Source organism: Rana temporaria, chromosome 7, assembly GCF_905171775.1.
Source record: "Rana temporaria chromosome 7, aRanTem1.1, whole genome shotgun sequence".
NCBI lineage: Eukaryota > Metazoa > Chordata > Amphibia > Anura > Ranidae > Rana > Rana temporaria.
The window spans coordinates 13,626,809-13,644,990 of NC_053495.1; the positions used below are offsets into that span (position 1 = coordinate 13,626,809).

At 47.2% G+C, this 18,182-nt stretch overlaps 1 protein-coding gene across 1 annotated transcript in view; it reads right to left on the reverse strand.

Annotated features, from left to right (window-relative positions):
• The window catches only part of LOC120945073 (rab GDP dissociation inhibitor alpha-like), a 30,005-nt gene extending 15,812 nt beyond the window's left edge, over nucleotides 1-14,193 (reverse strand). Inside the window, exons 1-5 of the mRNA XM_040358935.1 lie at nucleotides 14,043-14,193; nucleotides 5,519-5,626; nucleotides 4,047-4,143; nucleotides 1,471-1,605; nucleotides 597-795 (exon numbers count right to left, since the gene is read on the reverse strand). Coding sequence (XP_040214869.1) covers nucleotides 597-795; nucleotides 1,471-1,605; nucleotides 4,047-4,143; nucleotides 5,519-5,626; nucleotides 14,043-14,087 — 584 coding nt within the window. The 5' untranslated portion in view covers nucleotides 14,088-14,193. The remainder of the gene's footprint in view (nucleotides 1-596; nucleotides 796-1,470; nucleotides 1,606-4,046; nucleotides 4,144-5,518; nucleotides 5,627-14,042) is intronic.
• Nucleotides 14,194-18,182: the final 3,989 nt, after the last annotated feature.

Here is an 18,182-nt window from a genome sequence, read left to right on the forward strand (position 1 = left end):
AAAAATCATGAAAGATCAAGTTTAACTAAAAAAAGCTGTTTTATTCATAAATATATGTTGTATAGAAAAATTGTAAAAGAAGGAGTTTACAACAAAGTGCAAAATATTCCTTATGTATCCCATGCCTAGTGCCGGAACGTGCTCCGGTAATAGGCTCCGCTGTGGTACCCAGCCCAGATTCCGGGGACAACCGGAGGTATGCGCTCTTGTCAGTTGCCAGCGGAGAGAGCAAGCGGGATGGGGAACCGCAGCACCCGTTACATGCGCTCTGCCTCTGGACACAGACAAGGAGGAGGGAGGGGAGCACTTGGAGCTTCGGCGCCCCCACCTCTGCGCGCCTGGGTGCGGAGCACCCCGTGTACCCTGCCTAGGATCGGCCCTGGTGGTGTCACCGTTTTGGTTATAAATTGTGGCAAGGGTGTGTGGATCACAACATTGGCTTTACGAAGAATTTTTGCAATCTATGCAGTTTTCATATATGAATGTAAAGTGTGTGTCTAGCTGTTTTCTTGGATTTGAAATCCTGTTGGTGAAAATGAAAACAGCTTTTACACTCATTCTTTTATGTCACCCTCGTTAAAATGAAATGGACTTACTCCTCATTCCTGTACAAGGCCAGAGCGTGTCCGGTGAATGAAATAACGTCTGGGCCAAGGTCGAATTTCCGGTACACTTCTCGCATTGTCATCCTCCTGGGATCAATATCTTGGTGAGTCTTGACGTCGTGTTCGTTGAAGTTGACCGCAAAGAGTAAGAACTTGCGGAAACGTCTTTTTTCAAACATGCCCAATAAGTCTAGACTCGAACAAAGCAACGGGGGTTAGTAACAATTTGAAAAAATAAAACAAAAAAATGGCCAGGGTTGGTAAAATATGTTAAATGTACCAAATGAAGGAAGTTTTTTTTTCTTGGATTCAACATGTTACCACCGCAGTCATTTTTTAGTAAACCAGTATGAGATAAAATGGAGTGGCTGACAAGTATCATGCCGCGTATACACGATCAGTCCATCCGATGAGAATGGACCGATAGACCGTTTTTATCGGTTAACCGATGAAGCTGACTGATGGTCCTTCGCGCCTACACACCATCGGTTAAAAAAACGATCGTGTCAGAACGCGCTGACGTAAAACACAACGACGTGGTGAAAAAAAACAAAGTTCAATGCTTCCAAGCATGCGTCGACTTGATTCTGAGCATGCATGGATTTTTAAACGATGGTTGTGCCTACTAACGGTTAGGAATCCATCGGTTAAATTCAAAGCAAGTTGGCTTTTTTTAACCGATGGTTAAATAACCTATGGGGCCCACACACGATCGGTTTTGGCCGATGAAAACGGTCCATCAGACCGTTGTCCTCTGTTTAACCTATCGTGTGTACGAGGCCTCAGAAATACCAAATGGCCAATGTTGGGGGGAAAAAAATGCAAACAGAAATAGCGTCAGACATTTCCGGAGATGCCCACTCACCCGAGACCAGCGCCTCTTCCTCTGTGCAGGGCACCTTGTGGATGCGTCCAGATTTGTACACAAAACTTCCATCGACCACTTTAAAATCAATATATTGGGTCACTTCTGTGTATAAAAGTATCTTCACCAGCTGTCCTAACAGGAGCAGAAGAAGGACCAGAGACATAGAGGTAAAGCAATCAATAATTATCCACCAATTTCTGATTAAACCCCACCCCGTCCCCATGGTACGTGATTTGCCCCTGAAAGCAATTATCAACCTCCAGGTAACTTCTGACATTTACATTCCCTTAGTGCACATATTTTCATACCTCCCAACTTTCTGAGATGGGAATGAGGGACACCTATCAGCAAAAGTATGCAGGCATAGGACACACCCCTTGCCACGCCCCCTTAAAAGGAGAATTACCGTATTTATCGGCGTATTTCGCGCACTATTTTCCCCTTAAAATAAGCGGAAAATCGTGGGTGCGCGATATACGCCAATAGCCGCTTCCCGCGCTCAGTTTGAAATCCTGCGCCGACATATACCGAGCGCAGTACACTCGGGTACATTCGGCTAGTCTCGGCTTAGCACGCGCTCACGCATAAACGTCACAGAGCGTGAGCGCGAGCGAAGCCGTGCCTTGCCGAATGTACCCGAGTGTACTGCACTCGGTATATGTCGGCGGAGGCGTTCGAACTGAGCGCGGGAAGCGGGGACTCGACTTGAGGCGCGCGCTGGAGAAGCCGGGAGGACACCATCGAGGCCGCAGACGGACGCCGGACCGGACGATGGACGCTGGGAAGACACCAAAACTGTAAGTAATAAAATCATATAACATTTTTTTTTACAGGACAACTTTAGGGGTGCGCGGTATACGCGGGAGCACGTTATACCGCGATAAATACAGTATACAAAAAAATAAGATTGGTTAAACCCACAAGTGCTTTTTTACCACTACTATTCCTTTATATTGGTTTTTGGAATTTACAAATGCAGCCATTTAGAAATCAGATGAAAGGTTTCGGGCTGGAAAACACTTTTTGATAGATAAAAAGTGCATTTTATATACAACTCTATAGATGAGACCAAAATGAGGGACAAATGAGGAGGAATGAGGGATGGAGGGACATTGCTCCAAATCAGGGACAGTCCCTCGAAATCAGGGACAGTTGGGAGCTATGCTGTTGTCCTGACAGGTTCCTTCTAATGCAGTCATTCTCAATCAGGGTTCTTTCAGAGTTTACTGGTAGACCCCTTCAGTGTTTGCTAGAAGAACCCTGCTACTTGTTTGCTAGATGTTCCTTGAGCTGTGACTGATTGTCCTCCCGTTTGATGGTTCTTTCATAGTTCTGGTGCTAAGATCACTTGGCAGAGCCAGTGGCATCACACAGTACCACAGTAAGGTGATTTTTTTCCACTGACCCCCCTGGTTATTTGGCTTTATAAGCGGTTCCCAGCAGGGGTGGACTGACAACTCATGGGGCCCCTGGGCATTAGAAGATTATGGGGCCCCCGGGCTTACAGATGGCCACCACGCCAGGAGGCAGTGCAGAGGCAGGGCAGCTAAAATCTCAGGATTTTCATATCAAAAGCATGTCGATTTCGGACATATAAGGGTCAGGTTTAAAAAAAAACACAGGGGTAGATTCAGGTAGGGGCGCGCACTACTACGGAGGCGCAGCGTACCGTTTTTACGCTCCGCCTCCGTAAATTACTTGAGCTACGCTTCATTCACGAAGCATTTGCTCCGTAATTTGCGGGGGGCGTTTCGTAAAAGTGGCCGGCGTAAGCGCGCGTAATTTAAATGATTTAAATGATCCCGAACGTACTGCGCATGCTCCGTCGGGAAAATTTCCCGACGTGCATTGCGGTAAATGACGCCGCAAGGACGTCATGTGCTTCGACGTGAACGTAAATGGCGTTCAGCGCCATTCACGATTCACTTACGCAAACGACGTAAACTTCGAAAATCGCGATGCGGGAACGACGTGTATACTTACCATTGGCTGCGCCTCCTAATAGCAGGAGCAGCCTTACGCAGAAATCGACGAACGCAAACGACGTAAAACTCGAACGCCGGGCGCGCGCGTACGTTTGTGAATCGGCGTGAGTATGCAATTTGCATACTCTACACTGACCACTACGGGAACGCCACCTAGCGGCCATCGTAAGAATGCAGCCTAAGATACAACGGCAAAAGAGCCTTATGCCAGTCATATCTTAGGCTACAGTCGGCGTATCGAGCTTTCTGAATACAGAAAGTCGATACGCCGGCGCTACTTAGCAATTACGCTGCGTATCTATGGATACGTAGGCGTAATTGCTTGCTGAATCCACCCCACAGATTTTTACATACATCCCTGGTTTTATTGAGCCTGGCAACCCTGATGGGGCCCCCTAGTGGCATTGGGCCCTCAGGCAGTACCCGAGAGTCCCAATGGTCAGTCCGCCCCTGGTTCCCAGAGACCTGAACGATATTTCCTCTAGGGGTAAAATGGTCGAGATAGGCTATTCTAATGTGATCATTGACCTCAGAAGTCTTGAAGGTCAGACAACTGCGTTTACTCCATTCTGCAACATATTTCCTTACCATGGGCCATAAGAAACTTGGGAACCAGATCTACATTCCACTCTCTTCCTCTGCCCATTGGCTCCGGAGGACCAATCACATTAAATCTTCGATAAAGCTGGGGAGGAGAGAAGATTATATCAATGATTTCTATAATCTCATATAGTCATAAAGATAGATAGAGTGACAGGAAGCCAGGTAAATCTAAAGGTTGTGTCCTCTATGGGAGGTATATTTGCCCCAGGTTCATGCAGTATTAGAGCTGTACGATTCTGGCCAAAATGAGAATCACGATTTGTTTGCTTAGAATAAAGATCACGATTCTCGCAGTGTAAAATCTTTCACATTATACAAAAAAATTTGGGCTAACTTTAGTGTTAAGGGGGGTTATCCACAAAAGGGATACGCCGGCGTATCTACTGATACGCCATCGTATCTCTGTTTCTATCTATGGAACTGATCCACAGAATCAGTTTACCATAGATAGGCAGAAGATCCGACATGTGTAAGTGAATTACACTGTCGGATCTTAAGGATGCAGTTCTAGGCCGGCCGCTAGGTGGCGAGGCCATTGCGGCCGGCCTAGAATATGCAAATGAACACTTACGGCGATCCACGAACGTTCCGACGGGCCCGTTGCGCTAATTCTACGTCGTTTACGTCGAGTTATGCCGTGTAAAAATAGGGCTGAGTCCTATTTGACTAAGCCCTATTAAGTATGGCCGTCGTTCCCGCGTCGAAAATTCAAACTCTACGTCGTTTGCGTAAGACGTCCGTGAATGGCGCTGGACGCCATTTACGTTACCGTCTAAGCCATGGGTCCTCAAACTATGGCCCTCCAGTTGTTCAGGAACTACAATTCCCATCATGCCTAGTCATGTCTATGAATGTCAGTTTTACAATGCCTCATGGGATGTGTAGTTCTACAACATCTGGAGGGCCGTAGTTTGAGGATCCCTGGTAAGCAAATGACGTCGGAGCGACGTCTGTTAGCGCAATGCACGTCGGGTAAGTTACCCGACGGAGCATGCGCAGTACGTCCGGCGCGGGAGCGCGCCTAATTTAAATGGGACTCGCCCATTTGAATTGGCCCGCCTTGCGCCGGACGGATTTAAGTTACACCGTCGCAAATTTCCAGGTAAGTGCTTTGTGGATCGGCACCTAACTTGGCAACTTTGCGGCAGTGTAACTTAAATGGAAAAAGTTACGTTGCGCTGGCTGGCTGTGGATCTGGCCCCAGTTTCTTTTTTTTTATTAATTGAAGTAATTTTTTCCCAAAAAATTGCATTTGAAAGACCGCTGCGCAAATACAGTGTGACATAAAACATTGCAACAACCACCATTTTATTCTCTAGGGTCTCTACTAAAATATATATAATATATATATATATATATATATATATATATATATATATATATATATATATATATATATAGATATATATATATATAGATATATATATATATATATATGATAAACATAAAGAACCTACCTCTTCTATGGGTGTGATTGATGCAGTTTCTCCCCCATAATAGTTGTTCCGATCTATGTGTAAAACTCTTTTGCCATTTACCGACATAATCCCAGACAGCACACATTCCTAAGAAAAGAAATACAGTTACTAACTGAACTTTAGCTGGACACCTACCTGCCTGCTCACTTACTTCACCAACACGGCTCCCATGTGGCGGGTTGACTGACTTCCACCCATGTGTAGGAGTTATGTTATCCCGCGCTAGACAATGGAGATGCCCAAAGACTGAGAATTTATTATCGCATTAATACATGCTTGGATTCAAATTGCAACACCCACCAATTTATTCTCTAGGGCCTATACTTTGAAAAAGATATAGGGGCAGATCCTCAAAGAAATTACGCGGCGTATCTCTTGATACGCCGCGTAATTTTGAATTTTGCGCGTCGTATCTTTGTTTTGGTATCCACAAAACAAGATACGACGGCATCTGTGTTAGATCCGACAGGCGTACGTCTTCGTACGCCGTCGGATCTTAGATGCAATTTTTCGGCGTCCGCTAGGTGGCGTTCACGTCGTAATCCGCGTCGAGTATGCAAATTAGCTATTTCCGACGATCCACGAACGTACGACTGGCCGTCGCATTTTTTTACGTCGTTTCCGTTCGGCTTTTTCCGGCGTATAATTAAAGCTGCTATCTGGTGGCGTACTCAATGTTAAGTATGGCCGTCATTCCAGCGTCTAATTTTGAAAAATTTACGTTGTTTGTGTAAGTCGTCCTTGAATGGGGCTGGACGCCATTTACGTTCACGTTGAAAACAATGGGCCTAATCCTCAAAAAAATGGCGCAACGTAACTTTTTCCATTTAAGTTACACCGCCGTAAAATCTCTAACTAAGTGCCCGATCCACAAAGCACTTACCTAGAAATTTTGAGCGGTGTTACTTAAATCGGGCCGGCGCAAGGCGTTCCTCTTCTCCAGGGGGCGATTACCATTTAAATGAGGCGCGCTCCCGCGCCGGCCGTACTGCGCATGCTTGTGACGTCATTTTCCCGACGTGCATAGCGCGAAATTACGTTACGTCGGGCTTTGTGGATTGCGACGGGACAATAAAGTTGCGTCGGGTAAAAAAAAAGATACAGCGCCAAAAAAAAAATTCAAATTTAAAAAAAATCGCGTCGTGAGCAAGAAAGGTCTGTTACACCTTGTAAAAGCAGCCCTAATTTTGCGTTTGCAAAATTAAACTTACGGAGAAAAAACGAAGCTGAAAAGCTTCGTGGATCTCCGTAAGTCCTAATTTGCATACCCGAGGCGGCATTTCGACGCGAAATGCCCCCAGCGGCGGATGCGGTACTGCATCCTAAGATCCGGCAGTGTAATTCAATTACACATGCCGGATCTTCGTCCTGACTATGGGAAACTGATTCTGTGGATCAGTTCCATAGTTAGGACCAGGGATACGACGGAGTAACAGCAGTTACTCCGTCGTATCTTTTTTGAGGATTTGGCCCAATGACAACCTTGCGACGTCATTTGGAGCATTGCACCCTGGGAGTTTTTACGGACGGCGCATGCGCAGTTCGTTCGGCGCGGGGACGCGCTTCATTTGATTGAAACACGCCCCCTACCCGCCCAATTTGAATTTCTGCCGCGAGAGATACACTACGCCGCCGTAACTAACGGCGCAAATTCGTTGAGGATTCAAACCAAAGCCAGGTAAGTTACAGAGGCGTAGCGTATCTCACATCTGCGCCGGGCGCAGTCTATGTATGTATGTGGATCTGCCCCATAATGTTTGGGGGTTCTAAGAACATTTCTAGCAAAAAATACTCATTGTTACATACGTAAACAAAAAGTGACGCAAAAGGCCTGTGTCAGGAGCGTGTGCGCACCTGCTCCATCATAACTGCTGGTTTTGGCTGTGGCATTCTTCTTGTCTGTGTTTCCACCTGCAAGGTGATTGATGTGGCCAGTCTTTGGGTGGAGACCAAACCTGATTTAAGCCAGCCAAGCCCACAGTCTCATGTTTGTGATATTGCATTTGTAAGATGTAACAAGCTCCCTGTTTGTCTGCCGTGTTTGGATTGATATTGTTGCAATAGATATGAATATAGCCCTCTTCAGATCTGGCACTAATGCCCCCCATGTTGTAAACGCCACCGCTGCCTCCTCGAATGCCTTGTTTCGCTGGGAAGGCGAATTTCCCTGAGTTTGTTTCCGGTAATGGGCACTGAACGTTCTCAATTTTACTAAATGACATACTCGGCTAAAACGGTAATAAATGACATGTCTTTGGGGCTTTTGGCTGTCGTGAATAGTGCCCGAGCCTCCTAAAATGGCTGCGTCCTTTGTGCAGCGCTGACAGATGCCCTCTGAATATTCAGCAGAATGACCCAGGGCCAGGAGCTGTCAACATCTATTCCTCATTTAGGCAGAATCTTGGCAGCGGTATTATACTGTGATATTTCCTCGCTAATAAAGTTACTCAGAGCTAGTTTTGAAAATTGTGTCTGCGAGAGAGAAATATCCAAATCTTAGCCTATATACAGTATATACTGTAAATATATATATATATATACACACACACACACACAGGGAAACCTCCCATGTATTTGTACATCTAATTTATTGTCTTAAGGCTAAACCCTCATTGCATGCATAGCTTGTCTCCTAAGGAAGCTGTGAGCTGCACTGTGCAGCATTTCAAGGGACAAGCAGGCAAATGAGTGAGTTCTTCTCCTGCCATTATAGGCAAACCCAGTCAAGGCCACCAATAGAAAAATTGGGGTAGAGTGTATCTGAAAGGGTCCCCCCTTCCTGCATTGGGGAAGCAATTGTGCCACGGTGAGTTGTGAGTGTGGCTGTGGGGTGGATTTCAAACTTTGGACTACAGAGCAGTGGTGGCTGGTGCTCAAAATTTTTAGGGGGGGGCGCAAACAAACGGAAAAAAAAAACATCAATTGCAGCCTCACTGTGCCATCAAACGCAGCCACTGTGCCATCAAACGCAGCCACTGTGCCATCAAACGCAGCCACTGTGCCATCAAACGCAGCCACTGTGCCATCAAACACAGCCACTGTGCCAACAATTGTCGCCACTGTGCCATCAAACGCAGCCACTGTGCCATTAATTGTCGCCACTGTGCCATCTAACGCAGCCACTGTGCCATTAATTGTCGCCACTGTGCCATCAAACGCAGCCACTGTGCCATTAATTGTCGCCACTGTGCCATCAAACGCAGCCACTGTGCCATCCATTGTCGCCACTGTGTCCATCAATTACCGCCAGTTTGCCCTCTCAAATACCACCAGTTTCCCCCGGTAAAATGGCGGCAGTTTGCCCCGTAAAATGCCGCCAGTTTGCCCCGTAAAATGCCGCCAGTTTGCTCTCTAAAATGCCACCAGTTTGCGCCCTCAAATAGCACCAGTTTGCCCCATAAAATGCAGCCAGTTTGCCCCGTAAAATGCCGCCAGTTTGCCCTGTAAAATGCCGCCAGATTGCCCCAAAATACCGCCAGTTTGCCCCCCCCCCCGCCCGGAACTTACCTTTCTCGGGTCAGCCATCCTCCTCCATGCTCCCTCGATGTCTTCTCCTGCCCTCGATGTCGCTTCAGCCAATCAGGTGACCGGTAACCAGACACGGTGAACCTAATTGGCTGAGATGCGAGTCAGTGTTAACTAGGGAACGCACGCCCTGTGCGCCCTCTGGTTAACCATTCGGAAGCCGATTAGAGCCCACAGGCTGTAATCGGGAAGCCTATCAGAGCCGCTGAGTATTTTTGGGTGGCACGTTACCTCTATCTTCTCGCTGTCCAGGGTGAAAAGAGAATTTGAAGAATTTCAATGTCCACACAATGCACTTCCTTTTCTGGGATTTATTTGCAGAACTTTAGTAGAAAAGAAGTAAAGTGGTTGAAGGGTAGGTAGATGGGTAGGTTCAGGTGCATAATCACAAATAGGAAACACTCCTGCTTCCAGCCAACAGTTCTCGTTGCCACTCTAGCCAGAGTGCGCATTGCTCACCCGGATAGGTTCCTCTTACTGGCCTAGCAGCCGGGAATGGCGCACAGAATAAAGTACAGTCTCTGCCACAGGATTCAGCACCCGGATCTCTCCAGATTAACTTTTGTAGAACTTAGATCCGACAGGCGACCACCATCAAGCCTCTCAGACCAGGGTGACCACATTTCCAAACTACCATTCAGGGACACCCTCCCTTCCCAAAAATCAGCTTGTGCTGTAACGAATCACAGTAGAGTGATTGGACACAAGAGGCGGGATTTATGATTTCTCCAATCACAAGCAGGGGGCGGGATTTTGCTCCTCCAGGCATTCCCGGCCAGGACAAGTACTGTCAGTGAGTAAAGCGGTGATGTGGTGGCCTTTTTTGGGGGCATCAGATTGGCCCGGGGGGGGTGGCTGTGTCAGTTTCATTCCGGGACACTGTATTGTCCTGGAATGAAGGTGCCCGGGACAGACCTGCAAAATGCAGGACTGTCCCGGGTAATCCGGGACATGTGGTCACCAGGGCTCAAGTCCTGCGAGAACGCGTGGGAACGGAGTTCCTGCACTTTTTTTCACAGCAGGAACGCAGTTCCCTTTGCAGGACTAGAGCAGCCGAGAGCAGCCCAGCCGCCTGAGCCAATCCTTCACTAAGCGGCGATGCCCAGCTCGAATCACTGTCAGGGGCAGGCGAACCTTAGTAATACTTTATGTTACTGGCCGCTTCTTGTATATGGATTCATCGGGTAGTGTGCAGATATTCCGTCACTTCCTCGATGCCGAAATTTCTCCTGGGAGCTTTTGTTCCCAGGAGACATTGCGGAGGTCTGCTGCAAGTTATCGCGGGATTTAGAAAGAACTTGCTTTCGCAAGTATACCTGCACACTACCCGATGAATCCATATACAGGAAGCGGGCAGTAACATAAAGGATTACAGTGGATCGAAGAAAGAAAAAAACATGCGGTTTAGTAATTATGCATATGAGCGTATCCTTTTTTTTTTCTCCCAGGACTTGATCCCTGGTGGTCACCCTACTCTCAGTGTATGGTGCATCCTTGGATGAAGTTTCCAGGCCTACTCCCAAGATACCAGCCTCTTGCATGGCCCTCTACAGGATAAATACCATAAATAAACTAAAATATGGCTCTCTACAGGATAGGTCCTGCACTGGCTTCCTTCATCAAGTGGCTTCCTCCCGCAGGACGGACAGCACAGGATCACCTCTTCAGAAGCAGGCCCCAGTCTGACTACTGGGCCTACCAGACAAAGCCGCGACCCCAGACCAACGTGGTCCCGGAGTCAGGATTCAGGACAGGCACCTCAGGCCAGGCGGGCCACGAGGCACGAACAACGACCCGTCACCAATGGCGTCTGTCAGTTAAGTACCCCTCCCCGGCATGCACAGGGGGGCAACCACTCCCACTGATTCGCTGCCGAGGGGAACACCCAATATATATAAATAAATACATCTTCCGTTCACACACATACTTATGAGAAGCACTCTCTTCAAATGCAAAATACAACATTTGATGCTTGTCAATGGAGGCCTGCAGCTAGCAAGAGGTTGGGACAATGCTGCAGAAAAAGAAATGTATGAAAAGGTGATATAACTGTAAGAAGCCGCCAAGGCCGGGCCCCTGTCCTCCTGTCCCCTGTGTACCCCCTGCGGCTACTCCACGGTTTGTGTTGCTTTTGTTGTTGTTGTTATCAAGGAAATAAGGCTAATCCCTGTTTCATGACACACTAGATTGATATATAAGCCACCGGCTGGTGACGGTGTCCCAAATCCTCCTAAGAGCTTACATTTCACAGCTTCTCTCCTTTGCCTGTGATGTCAGCCGACACTGACAGTGTAACAACAAAAGTCCTGTATGCTGCATTTTGTAGCATAGCTACAAATCTCTGACTATCTCCGGTAGCATGTCTTTAGTTTTTAACTATCACCTATAGCTAGGGTTGCCACCTGTCCGGGATTCACCCAGACAGTCTGGGTTTTCAATCAGGCAGACTAAAACCCGGACACATTATTCAGACTGGGCTGTGGCTCCCCAAGTAACCAAGATAGTCAGACACAAACAGGGGCGGACTGACAACTCATGGGGCCCCCGGGCAATAGAAGATTATGGGGCCCCTGGGCTTACAGATGGCCACCATGCCAGGTGACAGTGCAGAGGCGGGGCAGCTAAAATCACGGGATTTTCACATCAAAAGGATGTAGTTTTCGGACATATCAGGGACAGATGTAAAAAAAACACAGATTTTTACATACTGTCCCTGATTTTACTGAGCCTGGCAACCCTGATGGGGCTCCCTAGTAACATGGGGCCCTCGGGCAGTGCCCGAGTGACTCAATGGTCAGTCCGCCCCTGGACACAAACTTGTTGCCATCAGGGAGCTGCGGGCAGCTGTCTGGAGGCAGGTTCAGCATCACTGGGGGGCAGGGCGATGATGTCAACAAGAGCAATTTGACCACACCCACATTTTGTTGTGGCATGCTATGCGCACTGTATTGCTACTCTCCTCGGGGCACCCAAAGGTGGCCCAGGTTGTTAAAATGTTCGGGTTTGGCTTGAAGAAAATTTGGCAACCCTACCTATAACAGTGATGGCGAACCTCGGCACCCCAGATGTTTTGGAACTACATTTCCCATGATGCTCAGCTACACTGCAGAGTACATGAGCATCATGGGAAATGTAGTCCAAAACGTCTGGGGTGCCAAGGTTCTCCATCACTGACCTATAGAATTCCAGTCAGCACCAATCTCAGTCTTGAGGGGGGAGGGGGGGTAGAGTTAAATGCATTAGCTGATTTCAATACAATACCCCATTGAAGCCAAACTCCAACTCACACTTTTTATTCAGTTACAGCAAACAGTTTTTTCCTTTTGGGATAAAGGTTTTGGATGAATAAATAAAATCTGATTATTTTGTTTACCCCTACCAGTGTTAAATGGTTTGTCTCATCCATGTAAACTGATACATTCTGCTGGAGAGCTAGAGATTTAGAAAAACAACAGACTTGTTGGCTGGTTCACCAGATGAAAATAAAAGAAAGAAAGCCGTCCAAAGAAAACTAATGCAGCCATCACATCTAAGAATTGGCAAGCTGCAATATAATAAAGATTTACTTTTGGGTTTAATACCGCTTTAAAGGTTTTCAGACTATTAGATCTTTTGTTTCGCACTGTCACTGGACTTTGTACTTGTGAATCTTCAAAACTGGGCCCTCTGTTTAAGGGGAACCCTGTTTTTTATTGAGAGCAGACTTACCATAGCCCCTGTGCCCTATCCCAATCCAGCGGCGGTCCGTCCATAGAGGGTGCTGGAGCGCCGCCCCCTCTGGCTCCGCACCGCCACTGAAAATAACATACATTCATGCATTGCATGAATGTATGTTATTGTGGCCAGCTGCCGCTGGTCTATTCAGATGGCTGGACATTGAGCGCCGACCACCAGAATAACGGCAGCTGGTTGGCTGTGCGGAAGTGCCTATCAGAGCCAGCGGCTGCTTCATCCAGGGAACGTAAGGGGTGCGCTCTTTGGATAAGACTGACGGCCGTCTCAGCCAATCAGGTTCCCCGATTCTGGTTATCGGTAACCTGATTGGCTGAAGCGTCACCAAGGTGGGAGAAGACATCGAGGGACGTGGAAGGATTAAGGTAAGTGCATTTTACAGGGCAAAGCGGCGACAATGGGCACAGAGGCGGCAAAGGGCACAGTGGCATCAATGGGCACAGTGGCATCAATGGGCACAGTGGCAACAATGGGCACAGTAGTGACAATGGGCACAGTAGTGACAATGGGCACAGTGGCGACAATTAAAGGGCACAGTGGCGACAATTGAGGGGCACAGTGGCGACAATTGAGAATTGATAAAAATGCCATAAAAATACCCCCTATATTGTAAACGCTATAACTTTTGCGCAAACCAATCAATAAACGCTTATTGCGTTTTTTTTTTACGAAAATTATGTAGAAGAATATGTATCGGCCTAAACTGAGGAAAACAAATAGTTTTATATATTTTTGGGGGATATTAATTATAGCAAAAAGTTAAAAATAATGGCACTAATTTTGTTTATAGCGCAAAAACTAAAAACCGCAGAGGTGATCAAATACCACCAAAAGAAAGCTCTATTTGTGGGGAAAAAAGGACGTCAATTTTGTTTGGGTGCCACGTCGCACGACCGCGCAATTGTCAGTTAAAGCGACGCAGTGCCGAATCGCAAAAAGTGCTCTGGTCTTTGACCAACAATATGGTCCGGGGGTTAAGTGGTTAAAGCGACGCAGTGCCGTATCGCAAAAAATGGCCCGGTCATTGAGCAGCCAAATCTTCCGGGGCTGAAGTGGTTATTTGTCCCTATTATGTATAAATGTGAGTTTATGGACATTAGATTAGATTCCTTGAGGGTAGGGACTGATGTGAATGTACAATGTATATGTAAAGCGCTGTTTAAATTGACGGCACTATATAAGTACCTGAAATAAATAAATAATAGATATAATGGGGATAGAAGAAGCGTCAATGTCATTTTCCTACCTTGAGCCCCGTCCCCAACACAATGACATCATACTCTTCCTCCATGCCAGGATGGTATCTGGTAGTCACGTCCGTGGCTCCGTGTGGGTTTTCTCCACTCTATAACACTGCACGAGACGAGCTGCTGTCCTAATCTGATCTGCCAGACACTGGTAAGCCTGTCACTCGCCCCAGTAACCCAAAGCTGGGCCACAAGCTCGTAATCCATGTGAGCAAGGCAGCAACGCGCCTGTACCCAGAACTGCCCAACCGGAGACCATGCAATATCCACGTATGTGTTTATTATATAGTAATGGGGAAAACAAAAATATATTGGCCCGGATTCACAAAGATTTTACGCCAACGTATCTCGAGATACGCCGCGTAAGTGTAAATATACGCCGTCGTATCTATGCGCCGGGCCCACAAAACTAGATACGCCTGAAAATAGGCTTCATCCGACCGACGTAACTTTCCTACGCCGGCGTATCGTAGGCGCATATTTACGCTGGGCGCATTTGCCGCTCCCATTGATTTTCTATGCGCATATGCAAATGAGGGAGATACGCCGATTCACGGACGTACTTGCGCCCCGGGGCATAATATACGCGGTTTGCGTAAGTCGTACGTCCGGCGTAAAGTTATTCCCCATATAGGAGGCGCAACTCATGCAAAGATATGGACCAGGGAACACAAGCCGTCGTATTTTACGTCGTTTACGTAGTACGTGAATATGGCTAGGCGTAGGTTACGTTCACGTCGTAGGCAGTGATTTGACGTATCTTGGGCAGTTGTTTTGACGTGATTCTGCGCATGCGCACTGGGATGCTGCCACGGGACGGCGCATGCGCCGTTAGTTTTAAGTACTTCTACGGCGCTTGGCCCATCATTAGCATGGGGTCACGCCTCATTAGTATGACTCACGCCCACTTCCACCTACGCTGGCTTACACCGAGGAAGCCCAGTGTAGATTTGAGAGCGAGTGAGGGCAAGTGCATTGTGAATACTGTGCTTGCCTCTCCGCGCTGCGCCGGCGTAGCGTATATTAGATGCGCTACGCCGGCATAAATATGCACCGATGTATGTAAATCCGGGCCATTGTATAGATTGTTTATTTAGAATTCATAGTAACCCGATCACGTCATATCACACTTCGCCATTTCAGAATATTCCACATGCCGGGGCTTTTGCATGATGCAGTTTCTTGGTTTTTAAAATGGCGGTGCGGTGAAAGGCCCCCCATCCCCCGTCCCCCCCTCCAAGCACTTCTCCCAACACAAGAAGGAGGTTGTTGGGGTCAGACATTGGGCTGTAGGATAAGCTGGGGGTGGGCTTAACTTCTGACTTTTCCAAAAGTCCTCAGCTGATTATTTGGTGGTAGAAAAGTGCATAGCTGCCCGCATCATCTGAAGAGAAAACAGCTGGAGAAGGCAGATCTTATCTCACGTGTATGAGCATACCTTCCAACTTTTTTAGACGGGAATGAGGGACACCTATCAGCAAAGGTATGCAGGCATAGGACACACCCCTTGCCACGCCCCCTTAATGGAGAATTGTACAAAAAACAAGATTGGTTAAACCCACAAGTGCTTTTTTTTACCACTTCTATTCCTTTATATTGGCTTCTAGAACTTACAAATGCAGCAATTTAGAAATCAGATGAAAGGTTTAGCGCTGGGAAACACTTTTTGTTGATAGAAAGTTCATTTTATATACATCTATATGGATCAGACCAAAATGAGGGACACATGAGGAGCATGAGGGACAGATGGACATTGCTCCAAATCAGGGACAGTCCCTCTAAATCAGGGACAGTTGGGAGCTATGGTATGAGTACCTTATAACTCATACTACTTTCCTTCCTTTCCTTCCTCCATTCCATCGCTGCCTCTCTCCTCACTTGCTTTCTTCCTTGCATTTCTTCTATCTTTCCTCTCCTCCTCTTTCCTTTTTTCCTTTCTTTCTTCCTTCCCTCTCTCTTCCCTTTCCTCCGCTCCTCCTTCCCTCATCCATTTCTTCCTTCCATCCTCCATTCATTCCCTCATTTCCTCCTCTCATACTTTCACTATTACTTCCCTTCTGACTCTCCTCCACCATTATTTTGCTTTATCACTTTTTCTTCTTCCCTCCTTCTCTACTTCCCTCCTTCCTTCCATCCTTCCTATCTTTCCCCATTTATTTTTCCTTCTTCTCTACCTTCTCTCCTCTCATCCTTTCTTTCTTCTTTCCTTCCCACCTTCCTTCCTTTCCTCCTTCCTTCCCTCCTTCATTCTGTCCTTCCTATCTTTCCCCATGTATTTCTTCTTCTTCTCTCCTCTCTTTCTTTCTTCCTTCCTTCCTTCCTTCCTTCCTTCCTTCCTTCCCTCCTTCCTCCCTTTCTTCATCCTTTCCCATTTGTTTTCTCAATCCTCCCTCTCATCTCAAGATACCTGCCCAAAACCCACTGGCCCGGATTCAGAGAGCAATTGCGCCTGCGTAACCATAGTTACGCAGCGCAATTGCTTACTTGCGCCGGCGTAACGAATGCTCCTGATTCAGGAACCTCGTTACGCCGACTGCAGCCTAAGATATGCGTGGCATAAGGCTCCTATGCCCGCATATCTTAGGCTGCATTCTTGCGATGGCCGCTAGGTGGCGTTCCCGTTGTGCTCTGCGTATAGTATGCAAATTGCATACTAACGCCGAATCACAACGTTACGCGAGCCCTGCGTACGCAGTTTACGTCGTTTGCGTACGGCGGTTTTCGCGTAAGGCTGCCCCTGCTATTAGCAGGGGCAGCCAATGTTACGTATACCCGTCGTTCCCGCGTCGCGAAATTTAAAATTTACGTAGTTTGCGTAAGTGAATCGTGAATGGCGCTGGACGCCATTCACGTTCACTTTGATGCAAATGACGTCCTTACGACGTCATTTACCGCAATGCACGTCGGGAAAGTCTCCCGACGGAGCATGCGCTCTACGCTCGGCGCGGGAACGTACCTAATTTAAATGATTCCCGCCCCCTACGGGATCATTTAAATTGCGCGCGCTTACGCCGGGCATTTTGCCGGAGCGCAACCGCAATTTACGGAGCTACCGCTCCGTGAATCACGGGTAGCGCACAAAATTTGCGGGGGCGCAGGGCAAAAACGTTGCCCTGCGCCTACGTAAAAAAAGCGCAAAAGGTACCTGAATCTAGCCCACTGAAAACAACGGGTTGCAAAATATTGTTAACAAATTTAACTGACCAACAATGGCTCCACCTAGTGACTAAATACAGTACAAGAAAACATTTTTCAAAAAGCAGACTGTTAGCTAGATTCAGATACAGTTACGCCAGCGTATCAGTAGATACGCCGTCGTAACTCTGAATCTACGCCGTCGTAAATTTAAGCGTATTCTGGAAACCAGATACGCTTAAATTAGGCCGCCTTCCTGCCTATCTCCTGGCTTTCCCTGGCAGAGTGATCTTCCTCTGCTCCCCACCCTGTAGTAGCCGGGGCCCAGAGTGTAAGACTTGACAGGCTGTGAGGCGGGCGGTGGCAGCGGGCATTGAGTCGCTGATTGCCGCCATTACTTGTAAAAAAAAATATGTCCCTGTATTTAATTTTAAATATCTGGTCACCAGGAAAGCAGCTGTCTGGAAAACATGGATGCACTACCTGGAACACAGGGATGCACAGCAGTCTGAGAGTGTAGTTCAGACTGGCAGTGGTCAGTGAGACATATAGCAGATCAAAACTGGGAACCAACAGGAACAAGCTGTGGTTAGGAACTAGCCAAGGCTAAGCTGGGAATCAGTTGCACTACCACATAATGAATGAATTATAAATCCACAAAATTAATGTGCAATATAATAAAGCAATTGATGTAAGTTTCAATGTGATTAGTAAACAAACATATCAATAATCAGTGTCTCTATAGTCCAATAAATGCTGACAGTGCTCAATGAAGAGACCAATATCCAAGGCCTGATACTAAAGTTGTTCTTATGCTTCATCAACCTCTCCTATCTTGTCTTATGTTGATGTTGGCCATGTTGGGCCTTGGAATAAAGCATTGAAGAAAATCCAATTGATGACTGGACCTTCGCTCATTGCCTTAACTCACTAGTATCCAGGGCTTTTTTTCAGGGGGAACTTGGGGGAACTCAGTTCCACCACCTTTGGCTCAGACCCTTTGG